Below are 26167 nucleotides of genomic sequence, written 5' to 3'. Positions count from 1 at the left end.
AGTATGTGATTCTTTGTTGGTCATCTGGACAGGACAGGGCACTCAAATATAATTGATGGGTTGATTATTACAGTTGATTGATCGTCCAAATTTGGTGTGGTTTTTAATTTTCAAAGCACTTTTCAGATATAATGTCTGATTCACACAGCTAAAGGCTTGTTTTTAAAAGCTGGATTCTAATTAGACCTCCACTTTCAAGATTATGACCTATGTGACTGGTTTCAGGGCATATATCAGTGTATCGCTTAACTTTGCCTTTGCTCCCTTGGGAGGTAACATGTGGTAGACTCAGGAGGAGCCCTGTGTTCCTTGAGTGGGATTCTGCCTGAAATGGCTTCAGGGGTTCTGGCTCTGACAGAGTCTGTGTGACTTAGGCAGCCCTCTTGAAACCTTCTTGTACCTCAGGTTTTTTGGTTGTAAAACAGGGGTGATACCATCTTTACTTGACTCTTAGACTCCCTTTTTTGGGTAATATTTATAGTCTTAGCATATCAAATCCAGATTTGCCTTACAGGCAATGACATTTCATAGTTCACTAGCGTTTCAACATTGTCCTTTTTAGTGATACATAAAATAATGGTATGATTTATAATCGAAGACTCTTTGCTTTGATTAAATACATTAATATTCACCATTCATGGTTATTTTGAAGACTGAAGTTGGTGAGTAATTGCTTAGCTTAATAAATGATGACTTCTGCCTTTATTTTTACAGTTTTCCTACTGTTCTCTCTGCTTTCAGAATTACCCCCTTAAATCCATCCTTTACACACCTGCCTGATGACATATTACAGGTGTGTTTGTGACTGACTGCCTCCCGTTTGAATTATTCAGTGGCTCTCTACCCCCCACAGCAGTGATTCCTTACGGGAAGAAGTACGTGCCTCATTCCTTCCCCCACCTTCCTCAGAACACTTATGGACACTAAATGACGCTGGGTGCTAGAGAGAAGTGTGTTCTACAGGTGAACTTTGGTGAATGTAGGAAAAGAGCTGGGGACCACTGCCACAAGGATTGAGCTAAGGCCCTTTAACACCATCTGCAAAGACCTCCAAGACCACCTAATAACTTGCCTTTAGGGATGTTATAGCTTTGTAAATTTTTGACTCAGCATATAAAGGGCTACAGAAGATGGGCAAGGCCCAGGGCTGTTCCAGGAGCAGTGCTTTAGGAGGAACAGAAATTGCAGGGATGGGGATCATCTCCTCAGATACAGGTTTATGGACCCAGGCATGGCATTTGGAACTTTTTCTTGATGGTCACAATAAATTGTGCTTCCCTTTCCTGACTGCCTGCCATTTGTTCAGATTAGAGAGAATGACAGTAGTTCTCCTCATTTTACAGTTGAAGAAACCGAGTTTTAGAGCTGAGATGACTCAGTAAGTGGCAGAGGCAGAATTCAGACCCTGGACTCTGGTTTCAGGGCCTGTAGTCTCACAGCTATGCTGCCTGTGGTGTCCTCTCCTGATTTAGCATCCTCAACATGGTAAAAAAATATATTAAGCACATGTAGTGCTTATTATTATTATTATTATTTGGTTTCACTGCAGCTTAACTGGAGCATGTGGGATATCGTTCCCTAACCAGGGATTGAATCCGGGCCCTGTGCATTGCGCATGTGGAGTCTTACCCACCGGACCAGGAAGTCCCTAAGCTCAAGTTTTGTTAGTAGATAAGAGAAAGGATAAAATTGAGGAGAACAGGCCTGGACCATTTTTTTTACCCAGTGTTGTACCTAGTGCATTTGGGACCAATGTTACAAACAGGCAGGAAATGACAGAGGATGAAACAGTAGACAATAAAGAAAAGGTCCTGCTAGAACATTTTTTAAAATTACTTTAGAGAGAACTCTGACTCATAATAGGAAGTTTTTTTTAAGGAAGAAATAATATGCAATGAGTATAATTTACTAATCAACGATATATATGTAAGGGCACAAAACATAAAACCTGCGCACGAGGGACTCCCTGGTGGTCTGATGTTTCACACTCCGTGCTTCCACCGCAGGGGCCATGGGTTCCACCCCTATTCGGGGAACTAGGATTGCACATGCTGCACAGCCTGGCCAAGGGGAAAAAAAAGCAGAAAATGAGTAATCCTGTTTGCAAGAAGAAGAATTACTAGCAAAGCACACAGAATAGTTAATGAGTTACTGGGTAACTTTCTATTCCCCTGCCTGGATAGCTTCTCTTTCGTTTACCAGTAAAGGCCCACCCTCATCCAGACTTCCATAGCATTTTATACTTGGGTCATAGTACTTATCACGGTCTTTCCTTTTATTATAGTTAATTCTATACATGCTTTATCTCCCCTACTTGACTATAAGCCCTTTGAGGACAGGGTCCAAATATTATCTTTATTTCTTCCTTCTGGCTGGTAACATTCTGTGATGTTAAGCATATTTTAAAATAGACATTGTTACAGATCACATTCTTTTGATGAAAACCAGTGATTACTTGAATCTAATACATTCTCTCGTGTGTGTGTGTGTGTGTGTGTATACAGTGGACTCACATACAAATAGTTTATACAAATTCATCTCTAAACCATTTGGCAAAAAGAAAGAGAATAAAAGCTGGAAATACAGAATGATTCCGCCCACGATTCTCCTCCGTTAGTCTGTGTCTGGAGTGAGTGTGAGATGGAAGGTTTGAATCTTTGCCTCTGCCCTCATGTGCCTGTCATGCGCCTCCCATGAGCAATGTATGGTCTCTGGAGTGATTTTAATGCTTAAAGATACAGTGCAGATTTTCAGTCTGTGTAGTCCTTTAAGGAACCAACCACTTCATCTAGCACTTAACTGGAGAAAAGAAAAGGAACAGTAATCAGGAGCAAAGACTGTCTGGGTTGGACCTTCGGTGATCTTAAGGGCTTTTGGCCATGTATGCTTTCCATCTTACTTCCTTAGAACTTGAACCTTATACAAGATGAGACTCCACTATTTTCTCGTTTTTTTTTCATTGAAAATATGTGTCATCATGTGAGTAACAGAGAATGAAAGACGGGAAGTCAGGGGCTAAGTATTGAGTCTTATGGAATTTCATGACAAGGCATCTGAAGAAAACTGTGGAAAAAGTCCAAAGACCAAGGAAGTTCATAAGGAGTTCAGGAGACACTAATAGCAAGGAAAAGAGAAAAACAAAACTTTATTAAACAGGTTGCTTTGTTTGCCTGTTTTCTTTACTTTAGCAGAGGCTGCCATGTTTCTGGAAGGTGTATTTATGCCCGCTTCCCCTTTTTCATTTCTTTTTAAAATGGATAATACGGGAACTAGAGACTGGCTCTGGGCAAAATGATTCAGATGATTTTCTCTTCCCCTATCAATGAGGGTCCTCCTACCCATTGACCTGTTAAGAGCCACCACACCTGCTAACACAGACGAGGAGATGATGTATGCATACCCCATCTTACCTAGAATCTCTTCCTTCCTTACTCTCTGGAGGCGTTTCCTAGGAATTGATGAAACCAACCAGTCTTTGTGACTTGGGGTAGAAAAAATTATCAGCACTTAGCTTTTATATAGTAGACTAGACGTTTTATTAGGGATTAACGATTCTCTTTCAGAACTTGAGTGTTGCAGTATTGGCATCCTCCTGTTCCAGCGCAGGCTCTGTGATCATGCTTTCTTGTTTGATTAGTGTCTTATTGTCTTCTCTGTGGTGATTGTTGTTTTAAAAAAGATATGAGAGTATGGATAGCCAGTGGGAATGTGAGCCCTGTGTCTTTTGTGCACGGCAGGCTTCTGTCCTCCAGTGTGAAATACCTGAAGAGGGTTAATCTAGTTGAGAGGTTTCTGTGGATATGAGTGAGCTTGCAGCGTGGTATGTGTTAACGTGCCACTAGTGTCCTGGAAGCTCTTACCTCCCGCCTCTGCCTGTGGAGTTACTCCAGAAGGCTTCCTGCTGTCCCCATATTGAACTGCATTTCACTGTAGGAACAGTGTTATTCATGGTGCTTCGTTTTCACTGCACGGCTGCTCTGTGGTACCATGTCCTGACTCAGCCTTTGTGTCCTACTGGCATGAGAGCCTTGTTTATTATATCTGTAAAAAATACATCGTTAAGGTTAATACTTAAACGTTTGGAATATAGTCCACAATCCCTGGAGACAGTATTTTTACTGGAGGAAAAAGAGTAATGTTTGTTACCAGGCTCCAGATCACTTTGCTTTTAGTGATTCCTGGAGGACCAAGGGAAGAAGTGCCCACTGAACTGAGAGGGTATCTTGAGACTGAAATACAAGGCAGGTGGCTCTATATAATCAGTGGATCAGTTCATTATTATAGGGTAACTTACTCACGGCGGGGGTGGGGGTGGGGGTTGGGCAGACAGTGCTCCGGAAGCTTTTGTAGCTGCAGTCCACACAGCTGAGGGGCCATTGAGACAATTTCATAGCTTACCTCGTGCAGGAGGAGGTGTATGCTTGGAAACAGTCATGTGTTCCTAAATCAAGACTTATAAATGGGTTACTAGTCTCATGGGTGCTAAGTATAAGTGAGCAAAGGTCTTCATCATTGTTTGGGGATTAACAGAACATAGAGGCCACCTGGTTCTAATGATTATTAAACACTATCTATTACATTCAATTCCCAACAACAGAGAAGTGATTACCACATAGTACAGTCCTGGGAAGGGTCAGCAGAAGGACAGGAGGAACTGTGTGGGCCCAAGATGGCATCAGTTATGCTAACGGCCATAGACAGTGGTGGCTTCTGTTCACCTGGGATTGGATTCAGGACGCTTTTGACTTCAGTGACAAACATAACCAAGGATGAACTTTTTGAAGATCCTAGAATCCTCTGTTCTTGGATAAGGTTGTTGAAAGTGACTTGCCTCCATTCCCTGCATTTCCAGAGTCGTGTCCCCAAGGAGCACATCTGTCCTCGAAATGACACTTTTATTTTCCCTCTTAGATTGCATCAGTCCTGACATGAAACGAGTAAGCTCATTTTAACCCACTTTTACTTGTAGAGGTTAACTCCTATGTCCAGGCAGTAGAGGGTGCTTTTCAGTGCCAGGGTGGGAAGCCAGGCCAACTCAAAAGGCCTGTGTCCCCTCAAAATCAGGACTTGTGAACCATATAAGCCTCTTTCATCCATTCAGCCAGATTTGTGAAGTACTACTGTAACCACCACAGCGCTTGGCAGTGCGGACCCAGAGATGAATGTGACATAGACTCTGCGCTCAAGATCATGAACTCCTTATTGCAAAATTCAGATTTAAATTGAAGGAAGTAGGGAAAACCACTAGACCATTCACGTATGATCTAAGTCAAATCCCTTACGATACAGTGAAAGTGACAAATAGATTCAAGGGATTATATCTGATAGTGCCTGAAGAACTATGGACAAAGGTTCGTAACATTGTACAGGAAGCGGTGATCAAAACCATCCCCAAGAAGAAATGCCAAAAGGCAAAATGGTTGTCTGAGGAGGCCTTACAAATAGTTGAGAAAAGAAGAGGAGCGAAAGGCAAAGGAGAAAAGGCTATATCCATCTGAATACAGAGTTCCAAAGAATAGCAAGGAGAGACAAGAAAGCTTTCCTCAGTGATCAGTGCAGAGAAATAGAGGAAAGCAATAGAATGGGAAAGACTAGAGATCTCTTCAAGAAAATTAAGAGATACCAAGGGACCATTTCATGCAAAGATAGGCACAATAAAGGACAGAAATGGTATGAACCTAACAGAAGCAGAAGATATTAAGAAGAGGTGGCAAGAATACACAGAAGAACTATACAAAACAGATCTTAATGACCCAGGTAACCAAGATGGTGTAATCACTGACCTAGAGCCAGACATCCTGGAGTGCTAAGTCAAGTGGGCTTTAGGAAGTATCACTATGAACAAAGCTAGTGGAGGTGATGGAATTCCAGTTGAGCTATTGCAAATCCTAAAAGATGATGCTGTGAAAGTGCTGCACTCAACATGCCAGCAAATTTGGTAAACTCAGCAGTGGCCACAGGACTGGAAAAGGTCAGTTTTCATTTCAGTCCCAAAGGCAATCCCAAAGAATGTTCAAACTACCTCACAATTGCTCACATCTCACATACTAGCAAAGTAATGCTCAAAATTCTCCAAGCCATGCTTCAACAGTACGTGAACCATGAACTTCTAGATGTTCAAGCTGGATTTAGAAAAGGCAGAGGAACCAGAGATCAAATTACCAACATCCGTTGGATCATAGAAAAAGCAAAAGAGTTCCAGAAAAACATCTACTTCTGGTTCATTGATTTTGCTAAAGCCTTTGACTGTGTGGATCACAACAAACTGGAAAATTCTTACAGATGGGAATACCAGACCACCTGACCTGCCTCCTGAGAAATCTGTATGCAGGTCAAGAAGCAACAGTTAGAACTGGACATGGAACAACAGACTGGTTCCAGATTGGGAAAGGAATACGTCAAGGCTACTGTCACCTTTTATATTTAACTTACATGCAGAGTACCTCATGTGAAATACTGGACTGGATGAAACAGCTTGTGTTTCAGCTGGAATCAAGATTGCAGGGAGAAATATCAATAAACTCAGATAGATGATATATCTGTGACCCTTATGGCAGAAAGTGAAGAGGAAGTAAAGAACCACTTGATGAAAGTAAAAGAGGAGAGTGAAAAAGCTGGCTTAAAACTCAACATTCAGAAAACTAAGATCATGGTGTCCGGTCCCATCACTTCATGACAAATAGATGGAGAAACAATGGAAAGAAGAAACAGTGGCAGACTTTATTTTCTTGGGCTCCAGAATCACTGCAGATGGTGACTGCAGCCATAAAATTAAAAGACGCTTGCTCCTTGGAAGAAAAGCTATGACCAACCTAGACAGCACATTAAAAAGCAGAGACATCACTTTGCCAACAAAGGTCCACCTAGCCAAAGCTATGGTGTTTTTCAGTAGTCATGTACGGTTGTGAGTTGGACGATAAATAAAACTGAGCACCGAAGAATTGATCCTTTTGAACTGTGGTATTGGAGAAGACTCTTGAGAGTCCCTTGGACTGCAAGGAGATCAAACCAGTCAGTCCTAAAGGAAATCAACCCTGAATATTCATTGGAAAGACTGATGCTGAAGCTCCAATACTTCGGTCCCCTGATGTGAAGCACTGACTCATTGGAAAAGACCCTGATGTTGGAAGAATTGAAGGCAGGAGGAGAAGGGGACGACAGAGGATGAGATGGTTGGATGGCATCACCGACTCGATGGACATGAGTTTGAGTAAGCTCCGGGAGTTCGTGATGGACAGGGAGGCCTGGCGTGCTGCAGTCTATGGGGTTGCAAAGAATGGACACAACTGAGCAACTGAACTGAAGGTCTCCCTTCAAGGAGAAGAACAGACAAGTGAAAAATATGACAGTGCACTGAGCTGAGTGCCTCGGGTGAGATGCATGCTGGACACAGCAGTATCACTGAGTAGAGGTGATTACCTCAGCCCGGAGAGGTCTTTAGTCTTTCTTGAATTTACTTCACCGAAGTCTTGGGTGTTCATCACCTCAAATCTTGGAAGGCTCCTTTTGCAATCTCTGATTTTTACAGAACTGCTTAAGAAGATCAGCATGAAGAATAGTGGAAGGTAGTGAGGGTTAGGATTAGCAGTTCTCAGCAGAGTCGGAAGCACCATACGCCCTTGTTCCAATTAAAGAAGTGCTTTCTTTCCATCAGGAAATCCCAGCAGGTTAGACAGTCATTTAACTCTCCTTCAATACCTCCCAGGGCTGTTTTCCCCTTTCTGTGCATTTTCACAGTGCAACTGCTTACCAAGCCTTTGTTGGCACAGAACTTCTGATTCAGGTCCTTCAGAACAGAAGAATCACACCTTCCAGGAGTCCCAAAGCTATACCTAAGCACTGGTGAATGCTCAGCATGCACCAGATTTGTTCTTCTTATTTTCTGTATCAGTAAACTGCGTCACAGGAAAACTTCTGAGAGAGCCCAGAGTACAAACTTACATTCTGGTCACAACCTTCATCTTGCCTCTAGGGAATGAGACGGGGAAGGCCTCAAACAGTTAACTTATGCTGACAGAAAAGAATAGAGGGGCCCACACTGGATGCCCAGTGGGGCCAGTTAGAGAAGCAGGTACCTTCTCTGGAGAGAGGGTGATGTGACAGCTTCCTGGAAAAGAAAGATGGGAGACAGATGTCCCCCTGTGGGGGGAGGGGGGAGGGAAATGGTCTTCATAGCAGGTTAGATTGCTTTTCAGAGCTGTACACCTCTTGACTTTTAGTCATTCCTGCGTTCTGACTGTTGTGAGGGGCCTCTTGAAGACCTTTGCGTCTGCTTTCCTCTCTTCTTGTGCCCCCTCCCTGATGCAGGCTTTGGGTTTCTTCTTGCTCCACCTCCCTTTGTTGGTTTGCTCCTTTAGCTCTCAATGTTCTCTGAGGTTTTACCTACATTGCTGCTGGCATCCTCAAGTTCAGTCCATCAGTCAGCTCGTGTCGTTTGTCAGAACCATTCTTTGTGATTTGTTACCTCTAGTTTTTTAGGTACATGAATTTGGTGCTGATTCTCCATTGTCTTCTCCCCACACTCATGCTTGGCAACCTCCAACTTTCTCAAGGCTCCTCTGTCTCCACTCAGAGAAAGCTCACCCACCTTCCATGGTTCACTGCAGGTTCAGTAAAAGCAGGTCTTCACCGACTTGTCAGGTTAACCTGGGCAGCTGGTGAGCTAATCCCCCGTGGCTCAACTTCGGTTCATGGACACCACATGAGTCACTGTGGTTACCAAAGGTCAGTTGTGATAGCTCCAGACCTGTTGATGTCAGTTATATTGGTATTGTGGTTAAGTCTTTTATCATAATTAATAATATATAGATAAACCATATGTGAGAAAAGAGATTTGTTCTATAAAACTTATCTTGCTTTGGAAAGGCAAGTTACTTAAAAGAGGAATGAAGTTGAATTGGTTTGGACAAGATAACTAAAGGAGACCAGAGCAGGAGGACTCCTAAAGTCTAGAAAAATTCCATACTTCGTGTTTCACAGAAATCTGAGTCCTCCCTCTCCTTTAGAGGAATTGGAAATTGTAAATGATACATTATGAGTGAATTGTATACAAGAGAAATTACATAGATGTTGTTTAGTTGCCAAGTCGTGTCAGACTCTTTGCAACCCCCATGGACTGTGGCCCACCAGGCTCCTCTGTCCATGGGATTTCCCAGGCAAGAATACTGGAGTGGGTTGCCGTTTCCTTCTCCAGAGGGAGCTTCCCAGCCCAGAGATTGAACCCGTGTTCCCTGCATTGGTAGATGGCTTCTTTACTGCTGAGCTGGCAGGGAAGCCCCCATTGATGTCTAACCGGTAGAAAAGATCCCGTGGGCTCCACACCAAAAGTTCTGTGGCTCTCGGAGTAGTGTCTGTAGTAGATGATTGTAGTAGAAGCTTGGACTTTGAGGGAAAAGTCACAGTCAAAGTCAAAATAACTGTCTTCATTACATAAGTTGTTGGTTTAAAATGCTGTTCATTGGGGGTAGAGAAATCAGTGTTACTAATCTGCTGCCTCCCTCTCCCCGCCCCCTCCATCTTCCTAATTCTGCTAGCTGTCGTTTTTCTGCATTGTCAAAGCATATAGTATTGACATTCTCTTGTCACTCTAACCCCATTTGTCTTAGTCCTACCAGTAAGGATATCCAGTGCTTGCTGCCGGTCTTTCTGCCACGGTTTTTCCAGTCACCTCTTGGTTGGCAGAAGTTTTTTCTTCAAAACAGAGGAATTTCCGGTTACCTAGGTGTAAAATTCTTGAGTGACCTTTTCTTTTCTTGGGAATTTTTGTAAATACTGCTGCTTTTTCTGCCAACATTGAATTTTACTGTGGGAATTTTCAAGCTTGTGTCCCTCTTTTAAGTGATTTGATCATTTCACCTGCTTGTGGAAATTGAGAAACCTTACCTTCAAGGTCTGTCTCGGCACTGACTGTTTCGGGTCAGTTTTTCCCTGGAATGCAATGTGCGTTTTCGGGAACATCTTGAAAACATTTTTGCATCATCTTTATGAGCTGAGTCTTTACATCCCTCTTCTGTTCCATGTTACAGGTTTCTTTTACATTATGTTGTATCTCCTTTGCTATCTTCTGTAACTCATTTTCTCCCTATTGCTGTTAACTCTTCTTTTTGTCTGGTTCCTTTTATATGCTTTTTCAAAATTTCTCTCCTTTTTGCTCCTTCCTGTGTTTTTAGCAGTGTCTCTTCTCCCTTTTCTTCCTTCCAGATTCTTCTTAATTTCTCTGTGTTTTTTTTTTTTCTTTCATTTATGTCTGCTCTTCTTGTTTGCCTGTTTCTCCCATATAAGCTCTTACGCTTCGGCTTTAGGCTCTTGCTTCATAGTTTCCTTTTTTCAATTCTGTAAAATATGGTGTTGCATTTTGTCTGCTCTATGACAGCATTTTTCTGGCATGTAGTCTTAGTCTGCCCTATGGTTTTCCTGTTTCTTTCCTAATTTGTTTCTTGTTGCATCTTTATATAGATCCCATGCAGATTTCATTTTTATAACTTATCTTTAAATAGGTGGGTTTTTCAGGGACCAGCTATTTGCAGGATGCTGTTTAGGGGAAGTACCAAGTCTGTGTTCCAGGCTGACTGCAGTTGTTCTCATGATTTCAGGTTCCAGGTAAGTTTCTTTACTTTAATTTCTACCCAGCCAAAAGAGGTAGACATCTGTGATTTTCCTACCACGCAAAGACTGCCCTCTCTGCTCCACAGAGACCAGCCCTGGGAGGCAAAATAGAGCTCATTTGGATGACTTTTCACTTAGGCCCAACTTCAGGCCCAAGGAAGCGCTTATCTTCCAAAAATCAGGAAACTATTGAGTCACAGAGGGTGTATCCTTCACCTATAAGAAGCATGTTTTGCAGGCCTTCCTGAGTTCTCCAGCTCCCATGCCCTCTCTCTCTAGCATCCTTTCTTTTCAAAAGGAAAGGAGCCCTTGCTCGGGCTCCCTGCTTTTGACAGCTTTTACACCCATTTAGGGGCCTGTTGTTCAGTCACTCAGTTGTGTCCAACTCTTTGCAATCCCATGGACTACAGCACGCCAGGCTTCCCTGTTCTCCACTATCTCCCAGAATTGGTTCAGACTCATGTCCATTGAGTCGGTGATGCCATCCAACCATCTCATCCTCTGTCATTCCCTTCTCCTTCAGTCTTTCCCAGCATCAGAGTCTTTTCCAATGAGTTGGCTCTTTGTATCAGGTGGCCAAAGTATTGGAGCTTTAACATCAGTCCTTCCAATGAATATTCAGGGTTGATTTCCTTTAGGATTGACTGGTTTGATCTTGCTGTCCAAGGTACTCTCTAGAGTCTTTCCCAGCACCACAATTCAAAAGCATCAATTCTTTGGCACTCAGCCTTCTTTATGGGCCAACTCTCACATCCATGCATGACTACTGGAAAAACCATAGCTTTGACTAAACAGACCTTTGTAGGCAAAGTGATGTCTCTGCTTTTTAATTGGGAGCCTGGGATTATGGTTATCTTCAGTTTGTTGAAAATGGAGTTTGCATTTTTGTTTATTTCTCCTTGCACTTGAATACCTTTATGAATAACATTTAAAAATTATGACTTCACAATGCAGTGTTCAAATCAGACTAATGTTTTCTATTAACCAACCACTGGTCCCCTTATATCCTCTGTTAGGCCTTTTGCTACACCTTCCCCATAAAGCCTCTCCACCACACTGTCATCCATCTTTTAAGCACTAAAGCCCAAGGAGGATTCTGTTCAGATTTATGAAAAGCCTGTTATTCATTCAACACGCCTACTCCACACTGGGCATTGTTCTAGGCCTTGGGAAGAAAACATGGAAGAATTCCTGCTTTATCTTTGACACACCCAAGGCAAGTCCTGAAATGATTCCATGTAGAGTCTTCCTCTATGTTTAGAAGAAGAAAGTAAAAATCAGTTTGGGATTTTGAGGACGTATGGTGGAAACATGAGCTCTGGAGTCAGACCTAGATTCAGTGATCAGGTCACTAACTATGACCTGCTAAATACGTGAGGTTGGGACAGTTTATTGACTTTTCCATGTATTAGTTTCCACATATCAGTTTATCTCAGGTAGATGTTACAAAGCTAAATAAGTTACATATAAAGTGCTCAGCACATAGTAGATGCTCAACAAGTACCACTCCCCCCATGAAAAAGGTATTTATTACAAAGAATAAATACTAGGAGTGCTGGTATAGAGACCCCTATTTTTTAAATAGTGGCAGCATTTGCGTAACATAAAGCTCACTGTCTTCATTTCTAAATGCACTGCTCAGTAGTGCTAAATGAGCTCACGTTTTTGTGCAGCCCGCCTCTAGCACTCTTTCTCTCGCAAAACTGACACTGTGTCCCCACTGAAGAGCACCCCCTTGCCTCGTCCCCACAGCTCCTGGCAGCCACCATCCCACCTTCTGCCTCTATGATTCTGACCACTAGGCACCTTATATAAATGGAATCATACTGAATTTGTCCTTTTATGTCTGGCTTATCTCACTTAGCATGGTGTCCTAAAGGCTCATCCATATTGGAGCACGTTGCAAGATTTTCTTGTAATGCTGAGTAATATTCCATTGCCGTGTATATGCCACATTTTGTTTATCTGCTCACACATTGATTGGGTTGCTTTCTACTTTTGACTGCTGTGAGTAATGCTGCTGTGAAGATAGGTGTACACGTCTCTCTTTGAATCTTTTGAGGATAATCCCAGAAGTAATAAGGTAATTCTGTGTTTAATTTTTAAAGGAAACATCATACTGTTTTCTGAAGCCTGTTTCTTGATGGGGAAGTATAAACAGTGTAGTTCCCCAGAGACTAATTTTAAAACCAGTCTTGTTTAATGTTTTATAAACTATCTATATATGAGAGTTTCACTATTAAATCTCCTTTGCATATGGGTAATGAAATAGTTCATATTCTGTAAAATGTAAGAATACCTCATGTGAGTATAGACAGAAAAGTGGTTAATAAGCCTTAATTAGTGTAGGGAAACATATTTGTATTTGAATGTAGGCTTTAGTATACTCCCTCAAGGTCAGAAGGATTCTAGTTGCAGCTGTCAGTGTATTTCCCCACTTACTGTGAACAAAACATGGAGAACTGATGGGCCAGTAAACTTCATATGTCAGAAGTACACAGACACACGGACATGTCTTTTTCCTTGACTCTCCATAGCAAGACTCTCCATACAGTGGAGTATATTGGCCCTCAAATCCTCCGTAGTCTAGTCTAGTCTAGACCAGTGTGGTCTCAACTGAAGACAGTTGTTGCCCCTGCAGACATTTGACCGTACCTGGAGACATTTGTGTTGTCTCAGCTGAAGGGGTGCTCTGGAATCTAGTGGACGGAGACCAGGAGTGCTGCTACACCTGCCGCAGTGCACGGAGCAGCTCCCCTGCCACAGAGAACTCTCCAGCCCCAGGTGGCAGCTTGAGAGACCTGCCTTAGACCCAAACCAGCCCCTCAGCATTGTTCTCAGCCTCTCTCGCATGTAAACCTGACATTCCAGCCGGGCCCAGGTGCGCCTCAGACCATACACCAGCTGAAATCTTCCTGTTTCTCTGGTGTCAGGCCCAGCTGCAGGTCTCTCACTGTCTCAGTGAAGCTAGCTGGCCTCTCTGACCACCACTCTCTCCCTTCTTGGACTTCCTGTAGGACTGTCCCACTAATTTGGCACTTGGTTGACCATACAAGGTGGTCTCTTTCCAAAATTGACTAAAGTGCCTTGAAGGCCATGTTGATATGACTTGATGTGAAATGTGACATACCAGCCCTTACATAGCCCAGTGGGCACCTCTGACCTGACCCACCTGGGGCTCCATGAAAGCTTTCCTGCATGTGTAGTGTAGAGTTGCTGAATCAGCACAATACTTGGCCATCACCGCAGTCTGAGAACGGTGAGCTGGGTGGAAGGTCCACATGGGAGCCCCGTGACCAGAGAGGTGTTCATGCTGAACCTGGTTTCCTCGCTAAGCTAGAACACATGAAGACGGTGCCAGAGGATGGGCCTGTTATGAAGCCTGGGGGACAACGTGTTTCACATGGAAATGTATGTAGACAGGAACTGTTCTGTCATAGCTGGGCTAGTTGAATGCCAGTCGGTATTTATAGTGATCAGACTTGTAATGAAAGCCATCATTATTTATTTAGAGCCCAGTGTATGCCAGCACCACGTAGGTGCTTTATACAGCTTATCGCATTCAGCCCTTACCACAGTCCTGGAAGGAAGCTGAAGCACTGAAAGGGTCATTTGCCCAAGCTCATTCGGCTCACAAATAGCAGAGCTGAAATTTGCACACAGTCTGACTTCATGCAGCACCACCCTGCCTTGAGTGTAGCCAGGCCCTCTTGCCACTGGTCCTGGGGGAGATCTGTGTCTTGACACGCTGAAATGTGGGGGAGTCCCCTGTGGCCTCACCGGAGAGGTGGGTGACCCATGGGGCTGAGGCGTTCGTTGCTCATCAGTGTCAGTGTCGTGCCTGGCCTCTCTGCTTCTGCAGGAGAGCCCGTGGGGTTTCCTCTGGGGCCACAGCCTCACGACCACAAAGGGCTCTGACCTTCTCACTTCTGCTTCCCCTGCAGGTACACTACATCCTTCAGGAGGTGGTGATGGGTGGGATGGTCCTGGAAACAAACATGAATGAGATTGTGGCTCAGATTGAAGCCCAGAACAGGCTGGAGAAGTCCGAGGTGAGACACTGCTGGATTCTGCCCCGGCTGGTCAGAGAAGACCTGGGAAGAGGGAGGAATGGCTGCTGTGTGGAGTTGGGTTACTGTGGAGCCTTAGGAGTGTTTTCTGCTCCATCCTCTTTTTTTCCCTGAGTCCATTGACACTCATTGGTTTGAAGATTAAACAGGTGAGAATGAGGCTAAAGGTGTGAATGGAAAGCCAGGTGGCACAGGAAGGCAGACAGCTTCTGGCTTGGGGGATTATGTGGGTTGTAATTCCTCCTTTCATAACCACATGTTCCCTGGGGTACCCAGAATCACCTTCTCAGATTCTAGTGTGGTTTCCTAGCTTGTGTGCCTGGGAGTCTGTCTCCCAGCAGCCACTTCTCGTGGTGTCTATCAAACCTCAGAATGGCCAGTTTCCAGTTTGCCTGATAAAAAGCTACGGTAGAATTTGGGCTGAGTTTGAAAATAGCTTCCTCCCAGTCCACCCCCTCATGGTGCTGAGTCTGATGCAGATGCTCCCAGTACGTTCTACCCTGTTCCCCTGAGGTCTCTCCATCACCTTCGTCAGCCGTACCAGGGAGCAGAGGTTACCGGCACACACCTTCACAAGTGGGAGAGCAAGCACAACAAGTTACCTCTGTAGCTATCTGAGCGTCTTTAAGAGCTTCACCGCTTTGTGTATCAGAGCTTGATCTTGCGAAACCAGGGATTCTTTGTGTGAGGGCTGGCAGTCCTGCTGAAGAAGCTTTTCCAAACCGCAGCTATTGTGGCAACTAGAGTTCTCTTAGAAATGCAGGCTGGGAAGCTTCCAAGAATAGTGAGTGAGTCAGAGGCCAGAGGTTTGGAAACTAGAGGAAACAGAGACTTGCCGGGCAAGGGTGGGATTGGAGTCAGGATCCGGAAATTGGTCGAGGAGGAGGAAACGGTTTTGAGAGTGTCCTCGTCAACTTCTCCCCTTCTCTGCACGCCTGGGCCGCTGGAGGGCTGGGGCTCGCCACGGGCACCTTTCCTCCCCGCGCTGTCTCCAGCCCTTCCGTGTCTGTGTATGCTCCGCCTCCGCTGTGGCCTCCCCCCATCTTGTGGCCACATGTCATTTCCAAAGCCAGCTCTTCTCCATCTCACGTTATTAGTTGGCAAGCAGTTGTCCTAAGCTGTGACATTCCTTTTTCTATTAAGAATGTCCCTGTGACTGTACTCGTCTGTTAAGAGTCTTCAGTCTCTTGAGGAAAGTCTTGTATTTTTGTTTCGTAACCTGAAAAGTGACCCTGATACTGAAGACAACTTGGTTAAACCATGCTGGTTATTTCAGCGGGCGTCTGTTGAGCAGCCCCTGTGTGCCAGGCACTGTGGGCGCTGGGGCCAGGAAACTGCACGAGACACAGCACGTGTTCTGGGGTGCAGAGTGTGGGCCCCTTTACTGCGGAACCCACTGTCCTAAGAGCTGTGTTGGCCACCTTTGAGGCATAAAGATGGAAAAAGCAAAGCTTGTGTTACATGTACTCAGTTTGGACATTTTCTCTCCCTCTGTCACTTGTTTTTTTGTTGTTGTGAAAATATTAAGCAGATGACAGTGAGAGTTTATCACACAGCCACCTTTATATCTCTGCAGGGTGGCCTTTCAGCTGCACCTGCCCGGGCAGTGTCCGCTGTGAAGAACATCAACCTGCCAGAGATGCCCCGGAACATCAACATTGGCGATCTCAACATCAAGGTCCCCAACCTGTCCCAGTTTGTCTAAGAGTGGAGGACAGCTGAACTGAGTCCTTGGAGCCAGCAGAGCCGAGCCAGCCCTGCAGCACAACCCGCTCTACACCCTCAAGGAGTCCAGCCTTGGGCCCTGGCCCCCACTGTCCTGGAGCAGGAAAGAGCCCTGTGTCCACTGCCAGCCTTCTCACACGTGCGGCCTTGCCCATCTCTCGGACACACGGCAACTGCGGGTGTGAGGGGCCCTGGCTACCTCAGTGGGGGTCAGGTGCCCAAGTCATATGCCCCCTTTCCCTCCTGTGTGCAGCCACTCCCAGGGCTTGGGGACTGTAGTGAGAGCCCTCTCCCCACCTCGATCCCAGAACCCCATCCTGAGGATGTGTGCTGACTCGAGGCTTCAACCTTGAGTTGAAGGCTCCCTGAGATCCTGCAGCGTTGACTGTGATGGCGAGGTGCCGTAGCTGGGAACAGATTGACCCTCTAGATCTGGAAACATGGTGCATGGCAAACAAGGACAGGAGTTTAAGGTGATCCAAAGTGGCCTGCTGGCTCTCCTAGGGTTGGCACACCCAGAATCCTTTGGCACAGCCCAGCCTTCTCACCCCCACCTACGTTCCCCACAGCCACAGTCCCAGCTCTGCTCGACCAGCTGTGTGTGTGTATAGGACACAGTCCACTATGTAAGCCTGTTGCTTGCCTGCCTGCACATTTCTGCCCACAGGGAGGGTACTCCCACAGCCAGAGTGGTCCCCGTCAAAGGGGTGGCGCCCCATGTCTGTAGAAGGCAAAGCTGACATGTGGAACATCTCAGAATTGTGACTGTGCTAGGTTTAAAATACACTCTCCTCCCGAGGAGTAGATGGGTCAGTTGCTGTGTTCTGAATGATGGGTGTTCGCTGGGTGGAAAGCCACTTGCAGTCTGCACCAGCTTGTGGAGCATGAGAGCCTGAACCAGGGTCCTGTTCTGGACCTGGGACACAGGCAGCGTGCTGGCTGAGACCTGTGGCAGCGCAGCATCTTTTCCCCACATTCAGAGGGTCCCTCCCTGAGCTCGCTCTGGGCTTGCCCTGTGCCCTAAGGTGACAGTTTACTAGAGCTCGCTGTGGAAACCCATAAATATTTCCCATGTGGTGAGGGTCTTTGTGCCTGTGGTTGGTCATCTTAGAGATGGAGCTGCTCCTCGGAGCAGTGCCTCTTAGCCCTGCACTGCCTTGGGGCCAGGTGCCTTGATAGCTGCCTTGAGGTTAGGGAGCTCTCTGTGCCATGCTACTAAGTCTCCCAGCCTGGGGACTTCTTGTGCTTGCCGGCTGGTGGCCCAGACTGTTTGCTCAGGCCTCCTGATGTTGTCGCAGAGCCTGTCTGAGATGTGCCCAACAAGACCATGTGTTGAGTCACGTCTTCTCCCACTTTGAACAGTGCTTCCTGTGGTGGGTGTCCTTTATTCCCTGTAGCCTCTTGACTCAGTCTTTCGGAACCTCTCCAATAACCTCAGAGATGGGCAGTGTTGCTCAGAAGATAGACACTTATGTGGGAAGAGGGAAATGTAGGTAAATATATCTATCCAATGTCAAAGCCTCTGATGTTCTTTTAAAAAGTTTTCATTTTTTTTAACAGACATTTCAGCCTATTCACATTCCTCTTTCATAATTTGCTTAAAGTGAAGTAGGAACAAAGAAGGAAAATGTTATTTATTTTATACTTTCTGTAAGATGGCATAAGCAAGATCCTTCCACAATCCTTACAACAAACATTATTATCTCTCATTCTGCAGGTCAAGAAAGTAAGACTTGGAGAGGTCAAGTAACTTGCTTTAGGTCACACAGGGCTAAGAGTTGAGACTGACTGCCTAAATCTGTGGTTCTTTTTTTTTTTTTTTTTCTGCTGCTCAAGATGGCTTCTCCCAATTTTATTTTCTTTCTTATGGATAAGGAAACCTCACAATTTGCAGATAGCTTCTCAGAAGCTGTGATTAAAACAGGTTCAGTTTTCTAAAGCAGCCAGTGAAAGCATGAAAGAGTGTAAGAACTGGAAGGTCCTCCACGTGCCTTCAGTGAACCGATGAGGAAACCGAAGCCCAGGGTTTCGTGTTGAGGGTCACAAAGCTAGAACTGAGTCTCTTCTCATCTTTAAAATTTTTATTGGAGTTGATTTACCACGCTGTGTTAGTTTCAGGTGTACAGTAAAGTGAATCGGCTATGTGTGCACCCACCAAGTTGTTTTTCTTGGTTGCTTTATGGCCCATTGCATTGCTACAGCACAGCCACATGTCCTGGATTTCCTGGGATACTCTGTTAATGTCTCGCCTGCCAGAAACCAGTGATTTCCCCCAAACCGTTGACTGGTCTGGAGACTCCCAGCAGTGGAAATTCCAGCCTCATCCCTTGCACTGCCTCTAAATGACTTGAGCCTCGTCTGTGGTTTGGAACACTTGATCCCTTTGGATGAGCCACAGTAATTGTTCATTAACTACTTGAGGTTGCCTGTGAATCAACCTTTCTGGCCTGGTATCAGCAAAGCCATAAACTTTAATAATAAGGAAACCTTCGTTGGCCTTTTTTCAGAGAGGGACACAGATATTGCTGCTGAGAGACGTCAGTTGTGAAGAGGGGCTAGGTTTGAATTTGGGGGTCCTTGGCCCTGCGTGGCTCACACTGAGGATCTTCTAAAGTGGTACAGAACACTGGGTTTTCAGTGCTCACTGCCAGTAATAAAACTCATATTCTTCCCTCATTCAACTTCTAAGTGCCTGGTGAGTGCCAGGCCCAGTTCTAGGCCCCCAAAGATGGAGAGAAAGGCGGCTCTGCCCCCTGCGGCTGTCTGCTGAGGGTCTAACGCTCAGGTTGCGTCTGACGGGCAGCCTGGATGTGGAGACTGCAGTCAGTGGCTGTGTTACGTGGAGTATTTAGCAGTGACTCGTCTCCCAGCCCCAGCTGACCCCACTGTGCCCTGCTGCCCATGCTCTATCTTCAAGCTGCTATCTCAAAGATACCATAGGCCAGGTAGCTTAAAAAATGATGTCTCACAGTTCCGCAGGCTGGTCATGGGCAAGGTGCTGCAGATTTGGCGCCTGGTGTGGACCGACTTCTTGTGTCACAGAAGGCCATATCCTTGCTCTGTCCTCACATGTTGAAGAGAGAGCCCTGGGTTCCATCCCCGTATAAGGGCACTATACCCACTGTCAGGGCGCCCCCTCATGATGTCACCCAAGCCTAATCACCTCTCAAAGGCCCCGTCTCCAGATACATTCACATAGGGAACTGAATGTCAGCATACGAATCTGGAGGAGGACGGTGAGATAGATGGCATCACCGACTCGATGGACGTGAATTTGAGCAAACTCCAGGAGAGGAAGGACAGGGAAGCCTGGAGTGCTGCAGTCCATGGAGTCACAAAGAGTCAGACGTGACTCAGCGGCTGAACACCACCACCAAGCATTCAGTCCGTGCAGCGTACCTAATGACCCCCTCTTCTGCTAGGCCTGGTCACGGCCCTATGCTTGTCAAAATTGAGGACTCTTAGGATATCTTGAATCTTCTCAAATCCTTGTTACTCAGGCTTCTACCACTTACAGAGCCAGCCTTTCATCCCCACCGCCTCCACCTCCACCTCCATGGAGCCAGCCCAGGGAAGCCCTCTCTGGCCCCAGCTTCACCGCAGAAGAAAGCAGAGAGTGAGGCTGGAACCATGCTGCTGGCTAAATCTGTCTTGTGGACCAGTATCTCCTAGGGGATGTCAGTGTGGTCTGTGGGTTTCCAGATAGAATGCAGCAGAGATTGGTGACTGAAGATAAAGGTCAGGAGAGAGTGATAGCCAGGAGAGAGCCTCTCAGGGATGGGCAAGACCGTGGGAGGAGGATGTTGGCTCCTAGCAAACATCCTGGCCTTCAGCTTCCCAAGTCTCCTGCCCTGCCACCAGAAGGGTGTCCATCTCACTGTGGTCATTGTGAGCCTGGTGCCACAGGCTAACAAACACACAGCTGACATCGCGGTTAAGTTGATGCTGGCTGGGAGCACTGGGGATCCTACATCTGCAGTGCTGGCAGCAGTTAGCAGATGGACAGGCCTCCTTTAAGAAGCAGTTCCATAGAAGTGATTACTCTTTCCGAAAAGATTCTTTCCTGTTTCAGTACATTCATGTGGACAAAAAAATAAGGAAAGGCTGTTGAGCCAAACTCCCACTCAGTTCCCCCAAACCACCGAGCACCTCCCACCCCTATCCCTGGTAATGACAAGTGTTTCCAATTTAAAAGATTAGGAAACAAAAGCCCCTGGAGTTTTATTACCAAAACAAAGTATACTTTCCTGAGTTCTGTTCCCTTTGACCTTGGTGGTTGACCCCAGCCCTCTACACCCAGCCATCTGTAGGGAGGCAGGGCCTCCCAGACCACCCCATTTTCCATGGGACTCTGATGTCCTGTGTGTGAGAGTTGTTCGTTTTCACCTCCCCTACTAGAATGAACGCCCCTCAAGGGTGGGGTACGTCTCTCCTGCTGAGTTCTGTGTCCCAGCTGCTATGAGCAGTGTGCGTGGTATGTATCAGTAAATAACTGTGGAATGAGTGAGCGGTTGAGGTCAATGGTAAATCATTTTAGCAGTCATCGTAGCTTCTGCTCCTGAGGGCCCTGCTCGGTCAGCGTTTTGGGTAATGGCAGTGGGAACCACCAGTAGAGAGGGACCAGGTGATGGCCTGTGCAGCGAGGGGGAGAGGAGAAAGGGAGAGCCGGTGACAGTGGAGCCCAGGTGGCAATGACACGAGAGGAGGAGGTGGTTTGGGATGGAGGAAGACCGGAGTCTGGAAGTGGGTGTGTGAAGCCGGACTTGCCTGACAGTGTCTGGGGCAGATGTCTGCCAGCCAGCTGGGAACCCGGGAGAGGGCAGAGAGGAAACGAACATCCACCCCAGAGAGAGGGTGGTTGGAGCCTTGGGAGCAAGTCATGTGGCCGAGGGAGGAGAGGAGAGGGTTGAGGGCTCAGCCTAGAGGAAGGGAGAGGAGAATCGAGATAGGAGCTGCTTCAAGTCAAGGGAGGACTCTGAGTGGGAAGGGCCCTTGTGAGACGCCAAGGAGTGGAGACTGAGAAGAGATGGCCTGTCTCGGTCCTGCCGCTGCCCCCACCAAGTTCCCTCAGGGAGGAAGTGAATGAGGGAACTGGGAAAGGGTGGTTAGGCTGGTGGGGCGGGTCTAGACCACAAGGTGGTCGTGAAAGGGTGGCTCACAATCCAGCTCTGTGATGTACAGAGCCTTCTTTGGAAGGTCAGCATCTGCATCCATAAAGGGGCGCCAGTTACTCCTGCCTCGGGAGGTGTTTAAGGGTTAACTGAGGATTGATGAAGACCACGGAAGAGTCTGTAAACACAGGCTGCTGTCACCACTGGGGCTTTTGCAGAGGGAATGGGAACCTAAGTAGATGCAGTTAGCTAGGAGAGGTTTGGTGGTGCTGGGATGCGAGACCAAAGTCCACGGTGCTCGAGTCCTGGCAGAAGGCCTCAAAGGTGGGGCCGCAGATGGCTGCTGGGGACAGAACCTGCTGGCCTGTTCCCCCCGCCCTCACAGTGCACCCCATGGACTATACCCACCCGGCTCCTCTGTCCATGGGATTCTCACAGCAAGAATACAGGAATGGCTTGCCTTTCCCTTCATCAGGGGATCATCCCAACCCAGGGATTGAACCCAGGTCTCCTGCACTGCAGGCAGATTCTTTACCATCTGTGCCCCCAGGAAACCCCACATCTAGAGGCCACCACTGGATAAAGTAGGGGTAGGGGAAGCAGTGGAATGTGGAAAGTGAAGCTTCCCTTACAACGAGGGGTTTGAAGGCACCAGAGAACAAATGTGTGATTGGTGGGACCAGAAGTGCAGGGGACACAGCCTAGAATTCATGCCCCGCAGAGTCAGGGCCATGGAGAGACCCTGAAGGCACAGTGGCAGGAGTCGGCACTTGGCCAGGACTGGGATGAGGAACTCTGGCCATGCAGGTCTGGCCAAGAGTTGGGGTCCTAGAGGGACGTCATGCTTCCCGTGAGACATGGGAGCTTTGGCCTTTCTCAGGAGCTAACCTGAGAAGGCAATGGCACCCTACTCCAGTACTCTTGCCTGGAAAAGCCCATGGAAGGAGGAGCCTGGTGGGCTGCAGTCCATGGGGTTGCTAAGAGTCAGACACGACTGAGTGACTTCACTTTCACTTTTCACTTTCATGCATTGGAGAAGGAAATGGCAACCCACTCCAGTGTTCTTGCCTGGAGAATCCCAGGGACGGGGGAGCCTGGTGAGCTGCCGTCTATGGAGTCGCACACAGTTGGACACGACTGAAGTGATTTAGCAGTAGCAGCAACCTAACTTTTTTTTTCAACACTGATATCAGCCTGGCCTCCTGAGAGCACCTAGGATAGAGCCACACCTATAAGAGGGCAGGTTGAAGGTTATCTCCTGTATTGGTGATAACAAATGCCTTTGACAGACCAAGGGAATAAAGGCACAGCTGACATAATCTGGGGAAGGAAATGGCAACCCACTCCAGTATTCTTGCCTGGAAAATCCCATGGATGGAGGAGCCTGGTAGGCTACAGTCCATGGAGGTCACAAAGAGTCAGACATGACTGAGCGACTTCACTGTCATAAGAGGAGGAGGTACTGACCAATTTGTACTTTATCCATTTTTTGGTAAGAGTTCAACTTTTTATATCGAATGTGTTACAGAAGAGGTTTAGTCAAAAGCCCAAAGCCCATGTCATGATCAGACTCCTCAGGCCCCTCTTTCTCAGCTGTCTTCTCAGATGGTGGGAGCGGCAGGAACTCCTGCAGCTGCAGCCCAGGCGCTGGGCAAGCCCATCAGCCTGTGCCCTGCACATGAGGTTCACAGTGTCAACACCGGCCAGAGCCTTGGCAAACTGCCCTGGCCAGAAAGGGTCAACGTTTATACCAGCCGCTTAATGAGGGCATTGCTCCTCCATGACCATCACCTCGTTGTGGAGGGTGAGGGCCGAGTTAGATGCAGGCAAGCTTCAAGATGGAGGCCACGATACAAGCAAACGTGAAGCAGGCACCACTGGGCAAGGTGCTGGGCACTGGATGAAGTGAGGGCCTCCCCGCAGCGCGACCCGAGCTTCCTCTGTGGGACTCAGCACCTCAGTGGCAGCTGAGAAAGGGAGCCAGGTAAATATCTCAAAGACTGGACCCACAGACTCCCCAGGCTCAGATGATATTCAAAATATCTACCAACTAGGCTTGGCTCAGGCACTGACGAGTGGAGCTACCAGACCAGGGCTTGGCGGTGCTACTGGTGGTCCATGGTGCTCCTGCCTCTCCTGTGGCAACAGAGAGGAGAACCCAGGAGGCTGTCACACCTGGAGCTACTGCAGCTCCATCCTCTGTTGGCCTGCGTGGGGCCTGGTTGGTTGCAATTGTGGCTTGGTGACTCAGCGTGCCTCTTCCTGCTTGGGTCCTGAGGTGGGAGGGACAAGGAACCTTCTCATACCCCATCCCTCGACCCTTATGAACTGGCAGTGAAACTGGAGGTCAAGAGATAGCCGCAAGCTAGAGCACCCATTGCAGGTCACTGCCTTGGCCCTGGGCAACCAGGGAGTGAAGTTTTCCTCTAGCCACGCAGACCTGAGCTCTTGAGCCCCCTGTCCAAGCCTCCAGGTGGCTCCTCAGCTGGCTATAGACCTCACGAATCTCACTCTGGCTGGCAGGCAGAGGGTAGCTGCACGCCATAGATGGCAACATGCATGGCCTGGGAGGTAAGCCTTTCTTGCTAGGAAAGAGCTTATCTAAACTGAGACAAGGTAGGATTTGATCTGCTGAGTGCTGAGCCAGCTTTTCTGGAACTTTTGTGTGTCCAGCAGGTACAGCTGCTCCACCAGGAAGTAACTCCCACTCAGACGCTGGCCTGGGCACTTCTGGGTGTTTTCTACTGAAATTCCCTCTTTTTTTTTTTTTTTTGCCGAGTTCCCCCAGCCTCTACCTGCCTCTTTTCCAGCGACTGGCCCCTTGCCTGGACCCTAGGAAGTGTCAACCAACCCATCATTGTTTAAAGTGCACGATGATTTACAAGATTAGAAGGAATCCCTGGGTCCAAGGTCTGTGCCAAATGGGGAAGTGATACGGTAATACCACCTGGCATTGCAAGTTACTTGGCACAGGTTGGCAGCCCATGGCAGTGGACTCTCCCTGTCAGGCCCCTCCCTGAGCCACAGTGCTCAGGGTGACAATCCTTTCCTGTCAAGTCACCCACTCCAGCCCAGCCCCGCCCTGCTGAGCTGCTCTGGGTTCCTGTGGTCCCAGAAAGGCCTCAGAGGCCAGGCCAGGCCAGGCTTTGGCCCTGGCCATCCCCTCTGCCTGTCTTCAGGCCTTCCTCACTCCCTCACTTCAGGAGTCTTTGCACAAATGTTGCTCTCAGACCTTCCCTGCCTTTCCCTGTTTCTCACAGCGCTTGTCAAACTGACATCATCATGTTTGTAACGTCAAACTCTTTTTTTGGAACTATTTTTTGCTGCTGTTTTTGCTGTGTCTACCACAGCACCTGACCCACTTTTGCTGCCAGTTAAATGATTGTTTGTGAGTGAATGAATGAACACCTTTGTTTCTCTCTCAACGTGCATGGAGCTCCACACCCACTCCAGGCTTGGGGGCTCTGTGGGAGGGAGTCTGGGGCCTGGCTTCTTGATTCCCCATGTGAGTCTGAGTGTGTCATTTAGTGCCTGCTTCTTCCCTAACAGTTGGTAAAGAATCTGCCTGCAATGCACGAGACCCCGGTTTGATTCCTAGGTCAGGAAGATCCACTGGAGAAGGAATAGGCTACCCACTCCAGTATTCTTGGACTTTCTTTGTGGCTCAACTGGTAAAGAATCTGCTTACAGTGCAGGAGACCTGGGTTCAGTCCCTGAGTTGGGAAGATCCCCTGGAGAAGGGAAAGGCTACCTGCTCCAGTATTCTGGCTTGGAGAATTCAGGGTCACAAAGAGTCGGACGTGACTTGAGCGACTTTCACTTTCTTCCTAGTTATAAGAATAGTGTATGAGAATACACTTAACATAGAGATGTAAAGAAAGCCCTGAATGGAAGGTAAACCAGGTTTGAATCCTGGATTCACTGCTTGCCAGCTCTGTGGCCTTGGGCAACATACCTAACCTCTTTCTGCTTCAGTTTCCTCATCTGTGAAATAGGATTAAAACAGCTTCCTTGAATCAGTCAAAGTTCTTGATTGCAAACAATAGAATTGACCCAGAAGCTTACTAAAGTGTTATTGGGGAGGTTCAGCAGGAGGATGGAAAGCCTAAAACAGCTGACCAGGTCACAAGGAAGACTATTCTCGGGAGTATGCCACCAGCATCGCTAGCACTGGACCTGGGGCCGCAGACCCTGCTGGCCTTCCATGAAGAGACAGACTCCTAGCAGTGCCTCTGATCGGTGGAGCTCAGGTCCAGAGACCAGGACAGCAAGTAGAGGGGCTGGCTCAGCATCACACAGTGGGGAGCTCGCTGAGCTAGCGGGGAAGAGATGCCACCGCCCACCACATTGCATGCAGAAGGTTGTCCTAGCAATTAGCAGTTAATCCAAAACCTGTACACAGCTGATGGGAAACTGGTGGAGTCCACTGGAGTTAGTGCATGCTTATCCTGTGACTCACTGATGCCAAGCGAGTGTGCATGTCCTCTGGAAGATGGGGACAAAAAATGTTAACAGCAGCGTTATGCATAATCACCAAAAACTGGATATAGCCAGATGCCCATGAAAAAGGGAATATATGGGCCCTTCCTGGCAGTCCAGTGGTTAAGACTCCACACTTCCAATGCAGGGAGTACAAGTTCCATCCCTGGTCGAGGA

The 26167-nt window shown here is 47.3% G+C and overlaps 1 protein-coding gene across 1 annotated transcript in view; it reads left to right on the top strand.

The window, feature by feature from the left end:
* The window catches only part of AP3S2 (adaptor related protein complex 3 subunit sigma 2), a 43260-nt gene extending 24706 nt beyond the window's left edge, over window positions 1–18554 (top strand). Inside the window, exons 5-6 of the mRNA XM_069560304.1 lie at window positions 14550–14657; window positions 16252–18554. Of these exons, the coding sequence (XP_069416405.1) occupies window positions 14550–14657; window positions 16252–16380 (237 nt within the window). The 3' untranslated portion in view covers window positions 16381–18554. The remainder of the gene's footprint in view (window positions 1–14549; window positions 14658–16251) is intronic.
* The last annotated feature ends 7613 nt before the right edge of the window (window positions 18555–26167 follow it).

Source organism: Ovis canadensis, chromosome 18, assembly GCF_042477335.2.
Source record: "Ovis canadensis isolate MfBH-ARS-UI-01 breed Bighorn chromosome 18, ARS-UI_OviCan_v2, whole genome shotgun sequence".
Classification (NCBI taxonomy): domain Eukaryota; kingdom Metazoa; phylum Chordata; class Mammalia; order Artiodactyla; family Bovidae; genus Ovis; species Ovis canadensis.
The sequence above is the reverse complement of the archived record's forward strand: the minus strand, read 5'-3'. Positions and strand labels throughout refer to the sequence as shown.